The 21,607-nt window shown below is 44.6% G+C and overlaps 1 protein-coding gene across 1 annotated transcript in view; it reads left to right on the top strand.

The window, feature by feature from the left end:
* Ush2a (usherin) overlaps positions 1–21,607 on the top strand; it is a 644,634-nt gene that overhangs the window by 569,833 nt on the left and 53,194 nt on the right. Inside the window, 4 exon segments of the mRNA XM_040738771.1 lie at positions 20,634–20,661; positions 20,664–20,767; positions 20,769–20,826; positions 20,829–20,857. Coding sequence (XP_040594705.1) covers positions 20,634–20,661; positions 20,664–20,767; positions 20,769–20,826; positions 20,829–20,857 — 219 coding nt within the window.

The following is a 21,607-nucleotide window of genomic DNA, read 5'->3' as shown; positions in this document are numbered from 1 at the left end:
AAAACTTCTCTTAACAAAATGGTGATCAGGAGTGGGATCATGAATTTCCACGTAAAATAACAAAATCTTTCAAGGAATTTTAGAAACACAAGAACAGAGAGAAGCACAGAATTTGGTAGCAGCATTTTTCTCAGGTGTGCTCTGTTTTGCTAGCAACAAGCTGAGATTCACGTGGCTCGCTTACCAGAGTCTTCCTGACTCGACATTAAAAGAAAAATAAAACAGCAAGGTTGTTTTAAGAGACCCTGCTAACGATTAAAAGGTGTGTACGTACAGCTGGAAGTGGCAGCTTTTGCTGGAGGTCAGCATGGACTGAGGCGGTAAAGCTGGAGTCACGCTTACGCCCGCCATCTTGACGAAAAACCGGCAGTTTAAAACAGCCGCGGTTTTACAAATAAGACACGTGGCCAGAAAAACATAAAGATTTACAGTAAAGTCAGACTTGGATAAAGAAAAACCTCTAAAGGTTTACAGTGTGTTTAAAAATATACGTAAGATTGAGAGAGAAAATAAAGAAGCCGGCTGTGGTGGCGCACGCACGCCGGTAGGAATTGCTCCAGAGGCAGAGGCAGGCAGGTTTCCAAAGAGAAACCCTGTCTCAGAGAAAAATAAATAAAAGTGAAAGAAATAAAGTAATAATAGATAAATAAATAAGCCACGTAAAGATGGAAAATACACAGAGAGTCTGGATACTGTATGCTATTGTGTTTTTCAGTTTTTTGATTGCTAAGGAAGGAACAAATGCTAAAGTACACTTGATTATAAATGCTGCTGAATTAATCCAACTTCTATCTTTTGAAAATGCCTTGACTTCAAAATTATGTATAAGGATATGTTACTCAGAAAAGGAGTTTTTGCTTATGTTTCTACAGAAAATGAAAAGCTGAGGATTCCTTCCAGGCTTCTGTGGTTCGACGAACCAAGACCCCCGGAAGCAGTGGACAAGGTGTTCCAACAATTGAGACAGTTAAGATGATACAGCTTTACAGACCCCGAAAATACGGACTTATACAGGTTTCTGAGTTTTGTCATGATCCCCATGGTATAAACAGCACCCCCTTCCAGCAGGAAGCAGTTTGGAATGAGCGACGTCCCAATTCCCATCTTGTTTATAAATCTTTGTTTTCATTTAAATGGGATTGTTTATAATTGGTTAATGATCACAACCAATCTCCTTTTAATGGTAAAAAGGGGAATTATGGTATGGGTATTGTTTTTCATTTATTGATACAAATTCAAGGTCAATTTTGTGATATGTATATTTCTCCTCTTGATTAAGTATTGTGCTTATACTGATCTTTTAAAATGTAATGCATAATTGAATACAGACTATAAATAGTTACTTATAATAGAATTTATAGTTAGGTAAGTTAGGTTTTCTAGATATACAGAAATATATTTGAGATAGATAAACAGTCTTCAAACCTCTCAAAGACCTTCAGAAAATGGCATTTAAAATGGTTTAGGGTTTTTTCTTGACAATGAGAAATATCTGCTCTTGGCAGCACCAATTATGTCTGAGAGGAGGATGGGCATCAAAGAAACTTGTTATGGAGTTTGCTTTCAACATGGCAAGATTAGCCATTTGGACAAGAAACTGCTCTTGCCTAGATTGTTTGACTGTTGTTGTATAATCTGGACATGCAGGACCCACAGGAAAGTGACTACTGAACTCAGTCTTACAGGGTTCCTGCTTCATGAAGAGTCTACGAGACTTTCTGCAAGACAAAGAAAAATGACTGACAGACTGCCAACGCAGATGGACAGTTTGAAATTTCCTGCTTTGCTGAGAAATCTTCTGGATACATTGTGGCCTATGGGCTGAAGATGGATGCCCCAATGTTACAGAGGAACTTCGGGTGACTGTCCAGACAGTAAGATGTCTCTGTCAATCCTAGTGTTTATATATTATCCTTCTGTGGTCTTTGATGGAGTTGAAGACAGATAGCTATAATTATAGTTTTCCTTAGTTATGATAAGAGATAAACTACATATAGGACTTTGGACTCACAGGAATGAGATAGATGATATTTTCTTTAAATCTTGCTAAAATATTGTAACTATGTTCTTACTTGATAACTGTTCTGTTATACACAATTTGACTATGCTAAAGTTAAGACCTTTCTTTTTGTTTAAACAGAAAAGAGGAGATGTTGGGGAAGTCCTGTGTATATGTTAATAAATTACTGCTGGCCAATAGGAATCTAGATAGGAGGGACTAGGAGTCCAGGAGGACTCTGGGAAGGAGAAACACAAGAGAGTCAACATGTAACGCCATTGGGGTAGGAGCCCGGAACTATTCTCCGGTAAGAGACATACTTAGATTAACAATTATAGGGTAATTACTTAAAGCAGAGCTAGCCAGTAAGAGACAAGCCGTTTTCCTCTGCCAAACCAGAAGCCGAACTCCAGGAAAAGAGAGCGAGACTTCCTGTGTGCTGTCTTTTATACCTTCCCCTGTAACGCCCCCTAGCCATGCCCAAAAGTGGGCCTGGCTAGTGACGTAGTTCGGCCTACGTACGTATACGTCTTTACGTCCAGCCGTATATGTCTTTAGTCCTGCCTAAAGTGGGTGTGGTTAGTGGTGTGGTAAACCGCCCTTTTATTACCTCATCTGTATGCGCCTCTAATAAGTCACATGTTTAATGGCGGCATCAGACTTCCTCCTACAGTGGGAAGAATGGTAAATCAGCCTGCGATGGTGTAGGCCTCTCTCCCAGGGCCTGCACTGCTGTCTGACCTGATCTTGTGGTACCTCTGCTCTACAAGAAGCCACAGCGATACCTGAGAGTATCTTTCTGGGTCTGAAGAAAGTGGTTCAGTCAGCAAGCGTGAGGACCCAAGTTACATCCCTCAGAACCCACATAGAAGTGTTAGGCAGGTCCTTGTGCATTCATAGTCTAAGCCCTGGGGAGGTAAGGCAGGGAGGGAGTCTTTGGCAACAGCTCAGACTAGAGGGAGTGCCCTAAGTCAGTGAGCCACCCTGTCTCAGAAACCAAAGTGGATGAGTTCTGAGAAGCACCACCCAAAGTGAGGAGCTTTCTAAAACACCGTGTGCATTAAGCTGTGGCTAATTTTCCTCCTTTGTGGCCTATCATGTTTCAGAAATGCTGTAATTAGCACTTCTGCCTTCAACATAGTAAGAGCCTCAGGAGACACACCTTGTCCTTTCAGCTCTGGGCGACCTGGTCATCTTGCTGTAAGCCTTGGCATTTGTCCTTAGCAGAGTGATAATTATTTATTAGTGGATTGGATGCTTATTATATTCAGAAATTAAAATTGTTAGGGGACATTGTGCGGAGGATCACATCTGTTAGAAATAAATCACTTAAAAAATGATATCAGCCTCACAGACAGTCAAGAGCCGAGTGAGGAGAGGGAGGCGCGCAGGGGGCAAGGTGGGTTGCTTTTAAGTCTTGTGAAGTGGAGTGTGGACAGTCAGCACCTTACAGGGTTCAGACATCGACTCTGCACTCCCCTCTTTGAGCCCCATGCATCCAATTAACAGTGCGTGCTGCTTCTCCATTCCCAGACAGGCAGATAACATGGGATGGCTAGACTGGCTCCCGCAATGCCTACCAAGGAGTGAAACTTGACAAATTAAAAAGAGGAAAGACAGACAGAGAGGGGGGAGAGAAAGAAAGGGAGAGAGACGGGGAGAAAGAGAAAAGGAGAAGGGAGGGGAGGGGAGAGAGGAGAGAAGAGGAGAGGAGAAGAGAAACAAGAAAGAGATCATTGGAGAATTACAGAAACAGAGTCCAGAGGACTTTTAGTTCAAATGATCCTAGAATTTCAGAAGAAGTAAGAAAATCTAAATAGAAAGATTTGGGGGTTTGGGGTGGGTGTTGGCACAAATTACCTCCTTAAGATCCATCTCCTCTTTGTGTTTCCTGAGGGCATCTTTTCTCCTCACAGCCTGGTCTCCCTTGGAGTCTCCATCCTCATCAGTTGCTCCCAGGGGTTGGCAGGGGGAGGCAGAGGGAGGCAGGGGGAGGCAGGGGGAGTGCTGTTTTCTGTTCCTTATCAGCAGCTCTCCTCACCTAGCAGAGAGAAGTCTGAGGAGGGGCTCGATCTTGCAAATCTGAAAGCACTTAGGATTCTATATCGCAAGCTGACTGAGATGTATGGAAGTGCATTAATCCGTACAGCCTCATTATGCGGCCTCAAGAAAAGACACTGTGTCTGTGCCACCAAGTCCTATGAAGATAAACTCCCCTTCTTTCTCTCCCTTCCTCCCTTCCTCCCTCCTCCTCCAACCCCTGATCTCTGAAATGCACATGAAAATAAAAGGAAGTTTAGGGCTCTTTTCCACCTGATAAAGCAACACTTTACCATTGGGTGGCCAGATCTACGTGAGTCTAGGAGTAAGAAAGCTGAACTTGTACCTTCAGAGACAGATCAGAGAGACAGAGGTGGGGTTCTGAACTATAATACTGAGAATTTGTGCACACCCACACTGTACTTTTTATTGAGCTCACTCCTATCCCTTCCCTAACCCTCTGAGGGCTGCTCCCCCACCCCTGCTCCCAGATCCATGTCCTTTCTTTTCAAAATGATAGTTTTAGGACTCTTATGGGACATTGTAAGCAAAGCCACAGTGTCTTTTAATTTCCTAACTCTGAAGTGATGTAGTAGTCTTCATCCAGGAAATGAAGGAAGGAGATGGCTAAGTGCTTTATTTCTCTGAGTGCCATGTCCAGCATTGGAAAGTCAGGCCTGACTCCAGTAGCCAGTCTTCCTGAAAAGGCGTGTATGTGTTTGTGCTTAAGACCTAAAGAGACCATATTTTTAGCCCCCACCCCCCACCCTCTAGAACGCCCAGACCTCTTCCTTTTTGCTAGAAGAAATGTCCTCCATGGGGTTTGTGTGTGTACCATACAAATCAGATACCAGAAGCATCCATGCACCAAATATCTTGACGGTAATGCTCTGGGAAATCTTCACCCCTTCCTGAACGAGAATGATGGCATACAAGCATAGTTCCCCGCAGTTTTCTTTTTACTGCTGTATTATTGCACCCTGTTGGGGGATACATCTGAGCATTTCATGTGTCCTACTTTTAAAATGCCCAGATGGTGGCTACGTGCTTTGCTTCGAATTGGGCAGCCCTCATCCTTCATGCTCTGTAGTCTGTCTGGTTATCAAAGAAAGATAGGAGACAAGGGAAATTCTTCCATTTTTCAGGTCCCCTTCACCTGTCCTCGTCACCCACGTAAATTATGTGTTCACACAATTGCTGCGATGGCAGTCACCATGATAATGGAGCATCCCTTCCACGGTGTGGGTAACTCCTCACACCACGGCTCCTGCATCCCTCTCGGTGAGAGCCCCTTGCAGTGTGAGCCACTGTATGAGATCTTGTAAGTAACGTGAGAGAGAGCGAGCAGCAGTGTAAATATTTTATACCCCAAGGAAAACACTTAGCTTTACTTTGGGCTTTTTCACTCTGATCTTTAAGCTCAGCAGAGAATTTAAATGGAATCATTCAGCCTGAGCCTGTGACACGACACTGTCACCTGGAAACACACTGGGCCACATCCATAGCTATTGTAGAATGAATACAGCCTGTGGTCCACAGGTTGAATACATCTGATCCTGGATCTAACACTGTTCCTGCATGTTGACCTGTAAATCCCAATGATGCTGCCTGCGGTGTTTGGGGACTTCACCTGCGTACTCCTGTTTCCATCTGTTTGTATATGAGTTTTCTGAATGGGAGTTCTCGATCCCAAGGAAGTAGGGTCTGAAATTTGTGCACGCCATGTTCCTTCCCTTCTCCCTTCAGTGCTCAGAGCTATACTGGGAAAGGAGCAGATGTCAAATAAAATGTCTGACTAAGGCTCCAGAAGCCCTCAGTTCTTAAACCGATGTCAGTACTTTTCTTTGGACAAAGCATAAAGCCAAGTCAAGCAGCTGCTCCTCTGAACCCTGGGAACCCCAGGATTTCTTAGCGGCTTCCAGGAGGAAGGCCATGCAGAAATCACTGCTCTTGAGTGACAGGTATGCCAGGGCATGTAGAATGGTCACCTACTTTCTCACAGAGTTCTTGTTAGGGGCAGAGACTCAGAAAAAAAAATAGATTATGTTCCTAAAGTGTTCCTGGGGTGAGGGACAAAGCCAAGACCTGAGTTCTAGTCATGGTCATCAAATAACTCTTGTTTTGATTAAGGTTTAAAATTTTCTCTTTCCTCAGATGCTAAAACAGGACTTTGGGGGACATTATTCTTTGTTATGAGACAGGAATCCATTTTTTATCTGTTTATAAAAGTAAAAAAAAGTAAAAACTATGGATTCTAGAACAATGAATTATGTACCCAAAATACCAAATTCATAGCATGCCTTCTATCTTCAGTGAGAATCTTTCCCTGTTTTGTTGAAATATCAAATAAAAATGTATAAATTGAAAATCATCTTGGATCTACCTATATGAAAGTAAAAACCACAGTGAGTTCTCAAAACAAATATAAGTTGTTTTTATTTTTAATTAAGTATGCTTAGCTTAAGTACATTTTCTCTTAAGGTATAATGACTAAAGTCTGATCATTCCTTTTTGTTTATTCATTTAAAACGCAAATAAAAGCAGATAATCAATAGATCATAATCTAAAACTAGAGGATTTACGAGTTAATAAGCTTGAGTCAATAGATACGCTATAACAAAGCTCTCAATGCTAAATCTGACATAATTTGCTTTACGCTAAGCTGGTTGACTTAATGCTTTAATTTAATTCGAGTATTAACTGAAAAATCCAAAGAAAGGGGGAAATTTAAATCCTATTATATTAAAATATTTTTCAAGCAATAACTCAATATCACCATGCCACAACTGCTGATGTGTACCACTAAAATCTACACAACCATTCAGGTCTAATGTTTGATGGACAGTTAACCCTTTGGAGCCTGGAACAAGTGCGCGGTGGGAATTCTTAATGCTTTCCCTTTGACAGCTGTTTTGCCGATCTCAACTGTCTTTATGTCTGCTTTCCCTAATTCATTGTCAAGCCATTGGTGATGCTGTTGTTGGTTTTGTGTACATTTATGTGTGCTAGGGTGCTTGTGTGTGTGTGTGTGTGTGTGTGTGTGTGTACATGTATATGTGTTAGGATGCTTGTGTCTGTGTGTCTGTGCATGTATGTAAAGGCCAGAGGACAACCCAAGCTGTCTTGTCTGAAGTGCCATCCACCTAATTCTTGAGAATGGGTCTTTCATTGGTCTACAGACCATCAGGCAGCTGGCTAGATGGTGAGCAGGCCCCAAGGATTTGCCTTTCTCCACCTCCCTAGTGCTAGGACTATAGCACAAGCATGTACAACCACACCCAGAACTGTATAAGGCTTGCAAGTCATGTACTTCACTGACCGAGCTCTCACTCCAGGCCCAGAGTGCTTATTTCTAAAACAGTCCTTCTACTTGTCTTTATTCTATTGTGCGACCTGACTCCTCGGAAGGGGAAAGACTACTCCTCAGTAGGCAAGCCTGGGTCACACAGCAGTAAGGAGGTCATTCTTGATTTGCCAAAAGGAAGATATGACATGCGATGGCTTTGCCTTACAAAGTCTGGTGTCATTACTGGAGACAGTAAGAGGTATGAAGTCACTCCCAAAATGCCTGCAAGGTCATGAGCACAGACTCCGAAGTCTGCATGCCTCCCATCAAGTCCCCAATCCGCGCCTCTGATAATTTGATGAGCATGAACAGTTTGCTTCAACTACCTTCTCATTCACTTTCTTCCTGAAAATGAAGATAATATAAGTCTCTCTCTGTCTCTGTCTCTCTCTCATATGTGTGTGTGTGTGTTGGTATGTGTTTAAGATATGTATGTATACACTATATGACTGGGAAATCTCTGTGTGTTTTAACCCTTTAAGACAAGATACTTTGTAGGGAAAGAGTTCTGAGGGTAAAGAACTTGAGCTGTGGGTTTGAGAGGAGCAGAACCGCTCACTGGTTACAGTGGTCAGAGGTATCTTTCCGAGCAGCCGTGCCTGTTAGCCTAACACCTAAGGACCCTCCCTCCACAAGTCATCACTTGTGAGTTTTCCTGTGTCGATTTGGTTTTGATTAGTGTCATGGCTGTCACACTTTGATCAAGAAGCAGCATGCTTTGGTTGCCTCTTAGCCAGCCTTGAGGTCCCATGAGTGTTGTGGCCAAAATAACAAGTCCACTCACTCTGCTAAATGAACCCATGTACTGGCTGTTTCCTCGGGTCTGGGGGTCTGGGGATCTGGGGGTGGGGTAGGGGGTGTCCCTTTTCTAGTGGAAAAGATAGTCAGGAAATCACTTTGTATTTTAGGATGAACTTTTCCCACCACGTTTCTCCAGGTCTGAAATCACGGGCATCCAACTCTCTCTTGTGCCATAGGTGGGTCTCCAGGTCTGAAATCACGGGCATCCAACTCTCTCTTGTGCCATAGGTGGGTCTCCAGGTCTGAAATCATGGGCATCCAACTCTTTCTTGTGCCATAGGTGGGTCTCCAGGTCTGAAATCACGGGCATCCAACTCTCTCTTGTGCCATAGGTGGGTCTCCAGGTCTGAAATCATGGGCATCCAACTCTTTCTTGTGCCATAGGTGGGTCTCCAGGTCTGAAATCACGGGCATCCAACTCTCTCTTGTGCCATAGGTGGGTCTCCAGGTCTGAAATCATGGGCATCCAACTCTCTCTTGTAGGTGGCAGTTGACATGTGCTCGTCATTGCCCGTGTCTACACAGACTCGATCAATGCCAACCATACACGCGTCACTCCGGCTGAGCTGTGCTCACTGCTGGTACTATCGCTAGAGCTGGATTTAATTACCACTTAATTGTCTTCAAAAAGGTGATGCTGGTATCAAATTAAAAGCTATCAAAAACACAAAATAGGCCAGAATCAGACATGCTGTGTGTGATTTAAAAAAAAATAACAAAACCATATCTATGTTCATAGAAGCTTAAGTTAAGAGTCTCAAAAAATATAAAGTTTAAAACTCTAAAGTTTTATATTTCCATTTAAATTGAAGTACTTTTTTCCTCTTAGGGATACATAAAGCAGTTGTTTTGTTTTTCATCAAGTTTTTTTATACATCGTTTAGAAAACATTAGATATATGCCATGATATTTTTTTCAAAATAGCTAGCATATTGCCAATAAGATAATGTATTTAAATAAAAGATAATTTATGCATTCAGCAGACATCTTTTGAGTACCCATATGGTGCTAAGAACAGTCTGTGTCCTCTAAGACACAAGACCTAGTCAGAAGCAAAGACGACAGGTGAACAGATCGTGACGCCGCAAAGTAAGAACAACAGAGCCAGCAGGGAACGGAAGGAAATGACTCTGTCTGGGCAGCCAAGCTCTTAGAATTGGAACTGGCCTTAAATTTGTGTTTCTGAGATAGTGAGCAGTTCCTAAGCATGGAAGGGCACTGTGAATACAGTACACCGTGAGCTTCATCTGGGAGTGCACTGAGCCAAAGGGCAGGGAGAGCATGGAGGTGCAGGGTGAGCAGTGAGAGCATGGAGAGCAGGGTGAGCAGGGAGAGCATGGAGAGCAGGGTGAACAGGGAGAGCATGGAGGTGCAGTCTGAGCACCTGCAGAGAGAGGCCGGCTGCAGGAGCAATTCAGAGGACATGGAGTTGGGACCTCCTGTGCTTCCTGACCAGGTCCAGCATCCCTCAGTCTTGCAAATGACAGCTTAGATTTTTTTATTCTTCTACTTGACCCTGACAATGAAGTAGACTCTAGAAGCAGTGAAGCGTGTCTAGGTACCATTTCGTTTAAAGTTCCCAGACGGTTACAGAAAACAGACTTCAAAATGGAAAGGCCACCGCCTGACTCAGGAACATTTACTTCTAGTGAGGTATTAGGACTCCCTCAAATAAGACTCTAATGACCAGGAGAGGACCATGGAATATTTTCTGCACTCAAGCTGTGGTATTTGTTGTTGGCCTGAGCAGACTCACAGTCACCTATGAGCCACAGGGGACCCAGGTGATCGCCATAACCCTCCAGAGATGGTGGTACTCCCTGGCTTTCCCACAGAGCCTGGAGTCAGACTCTGAAGCTTGGGTTCAGCCCACAGGGTTCACAGCATCTGACCCTGCCCATCACTTTGGCCCTGTCGCGTCAACAACACATCCCTATCAGCTAACCGCCAAGCTTGGTCCCATCTTGAATTGCATCAAGCAATTCAATTCCTTTTGGCATCTATGCGGGCCCTCAATGGGCTGGAACCCTCTGTATCCTATCCCAAGCACAGCTTCCGCAAGGACTTTCCTTACCTGCTAAATCAGTGACTTCACTGGCGTGTTCCTGTCACTCAAGGCCAGATACCCAGTGGTACTTCTCCATGGCTCCTCCTCTTCAGAATTTCCTACAGTCCCTGCATGCTGCCCCTCCCCCTCCCCCTTCCTTGTCTTCCTCCTTTTTCTCTCCCATTTCCCTCATCATAGTAGAGAACTGAGTGAGTTTGTCCCTTTTTCCTGTGGTTTCTCTGAGGCTCCGCCTCTGAAGCTAGCGGGGTGTCCCCTGTAAGTTCTTGAATGTCTGTTCAGTCACAGTTGCATACAAACTGGCTGGGGTAAGATTCTCCTGCATGTATGTTACCACAGTTCTTCTAGCTTCCCCTAGACTAGATTATCAGGGTGGAATTGCCGGGTCACAGACGATGCACATTTTTAATTTTGATAGATCAGAAGTGCTGCTTTTTAATATTTAGTGTGACTGATTTGCCACTTTAAAATTTAATTATCACAAATTTAATTTTTTTTCATCTTCCCCTTTGACAAATGTGCCGTTTCGGGCCGTTCTTTTTCTCCTCGGTGTTTTTATGGTAATGGGGCATTGTTGTACATATTGTGAGGACTCTAGTTTTTGCTTTATTGATCGATACAGCCAATTTTCCAGTAAGGAAAATATCTGTGAATTGAATGTTCGTCTTCTGCTGCCCCTTCTCACTGTGAAGTGAATGAGACACTTAGGGAGAGAAGTGTTCTTCCCCTGATCATCCTTCCGTCCATGTAGGCCATCCTTCCCCTAATGCTGCAACCCTGTAACACAGTTTCTCCTGTTGTCACGACCCCTGCCATTATAATAAAGTTATTATTGTTGCTGCTTTATAACTGTAATTTTGCTACTGTTATGAATCATAATGCAAATATCTGTTATGCAGGATATCTTATATGTGACCCCTATGAAAGGGTCATTCAACCCCAAAGGAGTCATGACCCACAGATTGAGAACTGGTGGTGTAGATGTTTGGCCAAGCGAAGGCGTTAAGGAATGCCTTAATGTTTTAAGTCGGAAACATATTAACAGTTACAATAAAGGGCCTTTGCTGGAACTAGAATAACACACATCACAGTCATGTCTTGCCCCTGGATTCTACAGCACTAGTTAGTATCGGCCCTAAGAATACTTTGGTATTTGCATGCCCTGCCAACTAACCTTGCTTCCCAACCATCAGTGGTAGCTCTAACCTTTTCTGGGTGTCTTGCAGTTGTTTGATCTTTGCAAGAAGCTGGGGCAAGGATGTGGCTAGCTTCACACAGCCATGTGCCCAGTACAGGAAAGCCCAGATGGGGTACCTGTGATTCAAAAGGATGGAACACCCAGTTTTAATTCAACTCACTTCCTATCTTCCCTAAACTCATTTTTATGTCTTTATTCATTTGTCTCTCTCTCTCTCTCTCTCTCTCTCTGTGTGTGTGTGTGTGTGTATGTGTGTGTGTGTCTGTCTGTCTGTCTGTCTGTGTGTGCGTCTGTGTCTCTGTGTATGTGCATGTATGCATGCTTGTCCATGCCGACCCATGTGGAGGCCAGACATCGATGCTGACTGTCCTATATTACTACTTCACCTCATTTTTCTGCACCAGGGCCTCTCACTGAATGCTGAACTCATCTTTCAGATGGACCAGACAGCTGAGGTTACAGTGGACACTGCACTCCTGGGTCTTTCCTTCCCGGGGACCTGACTTCGGTCCGTCAGGTCCTTCCTCATCATGCAGCAAGCACTTTCCCCACTGAGCTATCTCGCCGACGTGTTTTATTTTTCAAAAGAAAACTCCTGTTGTCTTTTCCTTTTCTTTTTTGTTTTTTGAGAATTCCATACAATGAGTTTTGACCATACTCACCCCTCCCCTGGCTCCTCCCAGATCCATCACCCCTTCCCTACCCACCCAACTGTGTGTCCTCCTCCCCCCCTCCCCCACTCATCAGATCCAATCTGTGCTGCCCATGTGTGGCTTTTCACTGGGGTGTGGTCAACCTACCAATGGCAATATTCTCTTTTTTGGTTTGTTTACAATTCTAAAAGTTTAGCTTATAAAGTATCTCTTTATGATTCTTTTTAACTTTATTTTTATTTATTCTACATGTCTTTTACAAAATATATCTTGGTCCCATTCATTCCCCCCATCCTTTCACATCTGCCCTCTGCCCCTGCAACCCCCCCCCCCAGTAAAACAAAATTTAAGAGAGAAAAAAAGAAAAAATTAAAAACCTCGTCATAGAAGCTGTAGTATGACACAGCGAGTCGCGCAGCAAACCCCTCTGACTGTGTTCACTCGCAAGTGTTCATTGCAAAGAGTCATGGGTCTGGTTCAAGGCCTCTGGTTTCTTCTGCACCATCAAATCTGGGTCCCCGCTTGTACTCTCCTTGGATGTCCTGTTGCCGCCCTGTGTTGTGGAGATCCTACGGTTTTGGGTCTGCAGGTCAGGTCCCTTCACGTGCTCCATCAGATCACAGATGGGCAGATGTTGTAGTGGGCCAGTTCATAGCCCTGGTTCCGGGCCTGGGCAGGCGCAGGGTTGGTCTCTCCACCAGGTCTCCCCTGTCCTCACCACCAGGGCGAGCTCTCCAGCATTGCCCTGGGTTAGCTCACCTCCGGCAGCAATGAGAGAGGGGTGCAACCCATGCTCCCCCTCTCACACTCTCAAGGTCGGCTCTCCCACGCCCACACCACGCCCACACCACGCCCACACCATGCCCACACCATCAGAGCCAACTCCACTGTGTTGCCCAGGCGAGGTACAAGGGCCACTCTTCCAAGCGCTCAATGGCAATATTCTTCAAGAAAACTGACTCCTCTTCTCCTAGTGGCCTTTGGTCCCCAGCTAGGGGTGGGGCTTCACCTCCACCTCCCTTCTCCATGCTTGGATTTGGTCTGGCCTGATCTTACCGGAGGCTTGTGTATGCTGTCATTAACTACTGTGAGTTCCTGTGTGCAGTAGCCCTGTCCTGTTTATATGTATTCACCACCTCTGGCTCCCATGGTCTTTACACCCCCTATCCCATAATGATCCCTGAGCGCTGGAAGGGGAGAGTACAGTACAGATATTCCATTTAGAGACAGTGATGCTAAGTCTCATTCTCTGTACCTTGGCCAGTCGTAGGTCTCTGTGCTAACTGCTCTACTACAAACAGAAGCCTCTCTAACGTGATAAAACATAAGCCATGGACACAACAATGAATCCAGAGTCCATTGAACACTACGTGCACTTAGCTAGGGGCCTGGGACCTGTGTAGTCACAGGCTCCTGTGCTGACAGTCCTGCCCGGTAGAGGGTCCATCATATGAAGCAGGACTTACATCCAATCAGAAGGTGTTTGGTTGTTCCCATGACATTCACGCCACCCCTGCATCCACGGACACTGGGTCTTTCCAGGCCACCCATTCTTACAACTTGCCAGTTTCACAGCTGGGTAAGATATTTTTTAAGCTTTAAATGTACTACTTGATGGTTTCATAAAATATATAATGCATTTTGACACTATTCACTCCTCTCCCTCTTACCCCTTTTTCCCGATTTTGTCCTCCTCCTGCTTTTATACCTTTATGTATATACCTCCCTGAGTTTGACTAGGGTTGCTTTCTTGGGCACAGACGTAGGGCGATTTACTAGGTCATAATACGTCCAGGTTCTCTGCGGGAGTGGCTGTTCCCAGAAGCCGTGGATTATTAAACAAAAATCCCAATGCCAACCAAACAGCACTGACATTACTCTTGTTTACCCACCGCAACGGAATGGTGAGACTGCACGCTTCCATGGCAGTGCATAAAGAGATCACACAGGGACTTTAATCCCAGCACTCAGGAGGCAGAGGCAGGTAGATCTCTGTGAGTTCGAGACCAGTCTGCTCTATAAGAACTAGTTCCAGGACAGGCTCCAAAGTCACAGAGAAGCCCTGTCTCAACACCCCCCCCCCTCAAAAAAGAGAGATATCACACAGTAACTTACTAGAAACTCCTTTTTTAAAGAAAAATAATAACTACAAAGTTTGAAGTATGGTTTAGCAAAGGTTTCCCTGCCTTTCCCCCAGGAAGTCACTCTCCAGTTGCCTGGTGGATGGTGAACTTCCCAGTTGAGCAGCAACTGAGTGTGTGAGTTACAGTCTCAGGTGTCCACGGCACTGCAGGGCAAAATAACGTCCAAGCCTGCACATCATGGCATTGCTTGTAGTGCAGAGCTCTTTACATGCAATCATTTCTTATACATTTTTGGCCTAAAGTCACTTCCAGGTAACGCTCAGAGCCCCCTCCAGTTCTGCCCCCCATCTTCCTCAGCTTAACCTCAATTGTCCTTCTGGTCTGGTCACTCACCAGACTCTAGTGAGGCCCTACTTCTTTCCTTCCTAAATACAGCACCACTTCCAACTTGTATCTTCCCCAAAGTTTCGCTGCCTCTCTTCCTAATTCAAAAGGACCACTCTGTTTCCCTCGTAGATGGCAGAGCCAGGTTCAGAATTGTGGGCATGTCTGCCGCGCGGGCCAATCCTATACAATTCTAAGTTATTCAGAATCTAGTGCATGTGCTTTTCATTCATGCTCCATCTTCAGAAAGCCTTTTGTGCACAAAAGGCTGGAAATATTTAAAGAATACAAGGCCAACAAAATGACTCAAAGGGCGAAGACACCTTCTGCAAGGCCTGGTGACATTACTTAGGTCCTCAGGACCCACACTGTGGAAGACGAGAAACCTACTCTCACAGGTTGCATCACCCTCATCCCCATCACAGAGAGAGAAAGAGAGGGACAGACAGACACACAGACACATTATCAGCATCACAAACTCACAGAGAAAGGCAGTCACCATCTCTGTCTCTCTGTCTCTCTGTCTCTCTCTCACACACACACACACACACAGAGTCAGACATGTAATCATCATCACTCACACACACAGACAGACAGACACAGAGACACACAGAGAGAATAAATTTTAAATGCAATTTTAACAACATTTAGACTTGAATGGATCTGCTCACTGGCAATGCCCATGTTTCCTACCCGTCTGGGCAGTTCAATCTCACTCCACAGAGGTGGCGCCTTGCACACGCATGAAACCACAGACCAGGAGACTAGAATGAGTCTTGTTTTCCCGCTCTTGTGTTGTGAACTGATCTTTGATTTACAACAGCTCTGCATGCGTGTAGACCAACAACCATGAATGTGTTCTCCTGGCAGCGTAGAGCAGAGAAGGTTGTGGGAAGTTAACGTGCGTGTGAAGTCAGTCAAAATTTCCTGATAAAGTTGCCACTTTTCAGTCTTGGAAGTCTCAGCCTGGTTTACTGTGGGATTAATTATCCAAGGTTGAGATGTTGCTAATGAGTAGTAAAGACATCATTTCTTAAGACTAAATTCCCTCATGCAAAGTAAATACTATATGCAAATGTGCTGCCAAACTTTGAGGAACTCAAATGTTACTTTTCTAAATGGAAAAGGAAAAGGGGGGAATGACCCCGCAGAACACACAAGTCAGATTATCTGGATTCATAAAACTGGAAAAATACTTTGTGAGCATCAGAACATAGAAAAGGGTCCCAGCTGACTGCAGCTGCTCCCTCTAAACCCATTTTAGGAAACAGTACATGAAACTCTGGGCAGAGAGCCTGGGCAGGAGACCCTGGGCAACTCTTTCTGTAGTGCTGGGCTGGAACTCGGGCCATGCTGACATGACACACACTTTGAACAGAGCCCTCTCCCCTACCCTTTCAAAGTCACTTATTCTGTGGGATTTTGCCTGTATGAGAACCGAGGGGTAAAGGAACCCCCTCAGCTGGCCCGTGTGTATAAGCCAGAACTGATCCATTGTAGGATAGGGAGCCAAGGAAGCAGAATAGCAAATAAAAGGCAGAAGAAATCCCCTTGACTTGGGATGCTGCGAATGGCGCCCGTGAAGATTAACCCTTTTCCAAATTGCAATAAGCACACATAATACTCCTGGATGGGCACAGCAGCCCCCAAGCCCGGGCACGTTGGCTTCATTACTGCGAAGTAGCCTAAAGAAGCTTCCCAGCGGCTGCGGTAGACGGGGCTTAGTGAAAACGCACCACAAAGAGCAGAGGGAAGGCTCTGGAAACTGCTGGATCATCAGATCAATAGACTCAAAGGTGACTAAGTTAGGTAGCTTTCTGCAGTTTAAACATTTGTGCAGGGACTATCCCCATGCAGCCTTTTATTGACAGCTACAGATCAATGGTAATTTTTGATCATTTTCAACCTACATAAACCTATTGACCCCTTGGCCACCTTTGGGGCACTTCAAGTCGTCAAAAATAATCAGAGGAGATGGTGTAAAACTGTCAGAGTGCTGAAGACTCCAAGCAGCTTCCACATGTCCACAGGAGCAGAGTTGAGAGGTTAAAATGTAGTTCCGACTGGCAGCAGCCTCAGCCAGCCAGGCATTCCAGACAGTCCTGTCCTCATGACTCATAAATGACACACTGATTTGTATCCCAGCTCCGACATGTCTGCATATACATTTTAAAAAGTGAAAGAGGCTGAGTCTCGTGGGAACTATTATGTGGAGACAGCAGATTAGGATTAGCTCCGAATTTGTTCCAAGGAGTTGTTCTCTCCATCTGCTTGTAACAAAAGCAGAAAAATTTCTACAAGAAAGACTATGGGAAGGTCACCGCCACAGACAAGGATGGGCTAAGAAAAGGGGGAGTGAATGTGGGTTGATAACCCAGATGTGAGTGATACAGAGTATGTAGCTCAAGAGAACCAACAGGGGAGGGGACACCACTCAGGCGGTGGAGTGCGTACCTTACACACAGGAAATCTTGGCTTCAACCCCGCACCATGGGGAGCATGGTGGTGCATGCTGCTAATTCCATCACTCAAGGCGGGGCCCAGAATTGAAAGTTCAAGGCCATTCCCTGTTGCATAGCAATTCCAAATCCAGTCTTGGATACATGAGACTCTGCCTCAAAAAACAAAGTTGCTTAACAGTTAAAATGATAGGAGAGGGTAATGAAAGTGGGAGAGAATACAATAATGAAAATAAAAAAGGAAGGAGAAGAAGTACCCAGCTGCAAACAGACAAAGGAGAAAAGTAGGGAGGAGGCAAACGTAAAATCTGGAAAAGAGGAGGGAATGTGAGAAAAGTGAAGAGGGTGGGGGGGTAAGGGGTGAGGGGGTGGCTGGGCTTCAGAAATAACAAAGTAACAAGAGAACTCTTCTTCAGTGAAATGTGACTGCATTTATGTAGTGTAAGCTAAATGGAAGCCCGACTAAGAAAAGCACTGTTAAAATCACCTTCTGCAAGACCACACCTTGACACATCTGTACCAGGCACGCAGGAGCTCCAGACGCACAGGCTGTGTTTCCACACTAGATGGTGGAGGTTTTGAGGCAGGGGCATTTTGAATACTTTCGCTTTCAAGGATCTGAGCCATAAATGTTTATTAAAAGGAATCTATAATGAAATCAGTTCTGTTATTTTTTTAATGGTTGCTGGGAGTATGTTGGAAGATAGAGCAGCCGGCTGTTAATCATTAAGTACTCGTGTTACGGAAAGTGTTTGATAGTATTGCCATCTAGGGGCTGAACGGAAGTCTCTGCTATGAAATAAACTGTAATGGAGCAGGTGCCACTATTGACAATATACATATGGTTTTGCTTTATGGCCCACATGCTTTTCCAGTTTCTGGTGACAAAAACTGTCGCTAAGTGTGCCCCAACAGCCTGCTTTCTCATCTATAATCTGTTAGAGGCGATTCCAGTTCACTTCGGGGCCTCTGCTTTCCTGGCATCTATTACCAAATCTTCTGAACAAAGAATTATTCTTTTTTGCATTATTAATCTTACCCATGTTTGCCCTATTTCCAGAGAAAAGAAATCATTTGTCAGAAAAGAGTGTTTGTAATCAGGACTGGGAGCATTGTCAGATTTAATATTCATGTGGTCATCCCGGTTTGATGCTATATTTATCTAAAAGACCAATCCGATGTTGTGGAGAAATAAGTTTTTAAATATTCATGATCTAACTTTTAATATTTTAAAAAAGAGAAATTAATATTTCTGTAAAATTTGTTTCAGAGTCCGGCCGCTTAGCAAATGTTTAAATATTAAAGGATTTCAGGAGGTTAGCATGTAATATCATAATGGAACGTACTGAAACAGGAAAACTGACTTCAGGAGTCTCACGTCCATAAAGGAAATTGTATTTTCTCCGCCCAGCTTTCTCACAGAATAAAGAGAGATTGCTCAGTCAAAACTTAAAACCAAGAATGGGAGAAAAGAATTAAAGAGTATGTCTACAGTCTTTTGGTTATCTATGTTTTTCAGTTTCATTCAAAATGACACTTGGAAGATTCCAAATTAAGGAGAAATCCTTCCTAATAACTGTGCCTATGTTCTCAGCCAGTTACCCTGAGAAATAACTTCCTCTCCCTGCCCTCACCCATCAAGAAAAATAGATGCTTGATGGACTATCAATGTCACATTTAAACATCTGATAAACCCAAGCTGATGACATATATCATTACATGTAAATATCATCACTCAGTCAAAACTTAGTCATGGTTGTTGATATTTAGTGGTTATGGATCTTAATAGAAAATATCCCCTCTCAAAATTGTGTGTGTAGGGAGAGGGTGGTGTGTGGGGGGGTTGTTTGTGTGTTGTGTGTGTGCATGCATGTGTGTGTATGTGTGGTGTGTATATGTGTATGTGCATATGTAAGCTGTGTGTGTGTGTGGTATGTGTATGGTGCGGTGTGTGTATGGTATGCATGTGGGTGTGTGGTGTGTAGTGTGTGTTATGTGTGCTGTGTGTGCTATGTGTGTGGTATAAGTGTGTGATGTGTGTGGTTTGTGATATGAGTGTGTGTGCACGTGTGTGTATGGTGCGTGTATTGTGTATGTTGTATGTGTGTTGTGTCTGTGTAGTGTGTGTGATGTGTGTATATAATGTGTGTGGTATGTGTGTGTGGTGAGTGTGTGGTATATGTGTGTGTGGTATGTGTGTGATGTGTGTGTGGTGTGTGTGTATAATGTGTGTGGCATGTGTGTGTGGTATGTGTGTGATGTGTGTGTGGTGTGTGGTATGCATGTGTCTATTGTGTGTATGTGGTATTGTGTGGTGTGTGTGGTATGTGTGGTATGTGGTATGCATGTGTGTGGTGTGTGTGTTGTATGTGTGTGGTATGTGATATGCCTGTGTGTGTGTATGGTGTGTGTAGTGTGTATGTTGCATGTGTGGTGTGTGTGTAGTGTATGTGGTGTGTGTGTGGTGTGTGTATGTGTGTGTGGTATGTGTGTGTGTTGTGTTGTGTGTGTGTGTGTGTGTGTATATGTGTGTGTGTATGTTCGTGCAGATGTTCCTACCCCTGTTGCAGGCATAATTCCTACCTTAAACAGGCATATCCATCCATCCAGCCCAGATTGGCAAGAGCACCCCAGGGTCTCTCAGAATGTTGAGATTCTTAGCTCCTGTTAAGTTATGCAAAATATGTTAAATGTCTCTCAGTGAGCAAGAAACAAACAAACAAACAAACAAACAAAAGTAATTCTGCTATCCCTTTTTTCCTTTAGATCAACAAAGAGGAAATTCTCGAGGCCTAGATAACAATCACTTTGGGGCATTTCATGGTTTTAGTTACGCTGCTTCAGACAAATAGGAATAATTTCACATTTAGATTAATAACAGGCTTCTCCAAGGGTGTTTGTACTTTGATAGTTCAATGGGCTCATTGCTGTTTTCTTGTGTTTGTTTTATCAAATTTGTAAGATAAAAATGCACAGCCACACAATGAGTTCGAGAGGCTGGGGGGGTCTCACGTACAAATAAGCAGCACTGAGGATTAGAGGCTTAGGACTGCTCCTGCTAAGTCTCACAAAGGCTTCCGACTAACCTACTGGCCACTTCCCACAGTTGCTAGGATGCAACTTGGGGCCACTGATCATCGTTAAGCTAAATGCAGTGCTCATTGTGGACATCACAATTTGTAGGTTTCAAGCTCTGAAAATCCCCAGGTCCCATCTGATACAACTTTTCCACATATCTGAAGTCATTAATTCAGTGGTTCTCATCCTTCCTAATGCCGTGACCCTTTAATACACTTCCTCATACTGTGGTGACCCCCAGCGATAAAATTATTTTGCTGCTACTTCCTAATTTTGCTACTGTTATGAGTTACAATGTAAAAATCTGATATGTGACCCACAGGTTGAGAACCACTGCATTAGTTGATGTAGTCAGTGAAACACAGGCAGAGCAGAAAGAGCATTCCTGTCTCCTCAACACCAGTTCAAGCCTTTGATGTGCACCTGTGCCATTGTTAACACCAGGCGTCCTGACGTGCCCGTGCAGTCCAGAGAGCAACCTTCTATTGGCTTCTAGAGAATACCTAACTTGCTGTCTTCCTTACAGGGAACAAGCCATCAAGCCCATCTTTTTGGCTAGAACCATCTACAACATACCGCCTGGGTGTGATCGCTGTGAACAGTGCAGGACAAGGGTCAAGCCCCTGGACTCTGGTTAAAACTTTAGACTCTTCCCCCAAGAGGACTGACCAACTTCACAGTGGACCAGAGAGAGAACGGCCAGGCTTTGCTGCTCCGGTGGAGCCAGTGAGAACCAATGGAGTGATCAAGGTAGAGTCCATCCTGTATGGGAAATCACACTGGTCATCTTCCAGATAAATAGATGTGCCCTGACATGCCATCAGGTCACTGGGAAGCTGGTTTAATTCTCCTTGATGGCTCCTCTAGGCACTTCACCCTAGATCAGTGAAGAAGAGCTGGGGGCAGGGGGCTGACATGGGCCCAGCGGTGTGCTGAGGTTGCCTCATTTAATCCACACGTCAACCCCACTAGGTGGGGCCCACTAAACTTCAGGAGGCTGCACGCTTAAGCAGATGCTTCAGGCAATATTGCCAAAGATGAGGCGGGACTTGAAGCCAAGGAAGCCCCCAAATCTCTGAACGCCGCATGACCCTGACCTCACTGCCTCCTCGATGCCTTATTTTAGGTTATTTCCTTAAGCCTTAGCTAACTCACACTGCCTAATTCGCTAACTCCTTTGCTCACACATGCCTTTAAGTGCCACGCGTGAAGCCCAGCCTCACCAACCTTGGGGTGTGAAGGAGGTGGAATCCCCATGGACAGGCCACACTTGGACACTTACCGATACGAGGAGGTATACCCACCCCGCCATGTTGATGTTCTTCCAGGGCTAGCAGCTTTTTCCCACCCATTCTCCCCTCTGTTTCCTCCTTTGGTCCCTCCGGGGGTCAGGATGGCAGAGCCCCCCGCCACAGCTGCCGGATCCACTGTTTGCCCCTACCGCTTTCCACAGAGGGTGGGGATGCCCACGCCAATCCCACACGAAACAATTAAGACTGA

This window comes from Mesocricetus auratus, unplaced genomic scaffold, assembly GCF_017639785.1.
Source record: "Mesocricetus auratus isolate SY011 unplaced genomic scaffold, BCM_Maur_2.0 Super-Scaffold_100676, whole genome shotgun sequence".
Classification (NCBI taxonomy): domain Eukaryota; kingdom Metazoa; phylum Chordata; class Mammalia; order Rodentia; family Cricetidae; genus Mesocricetus; species Mesocricetus auratus.
Note: the sequence above shows the minus strand (reverse complement) of the source record. Positions and strands in the feature narration are given on the sequence as shown.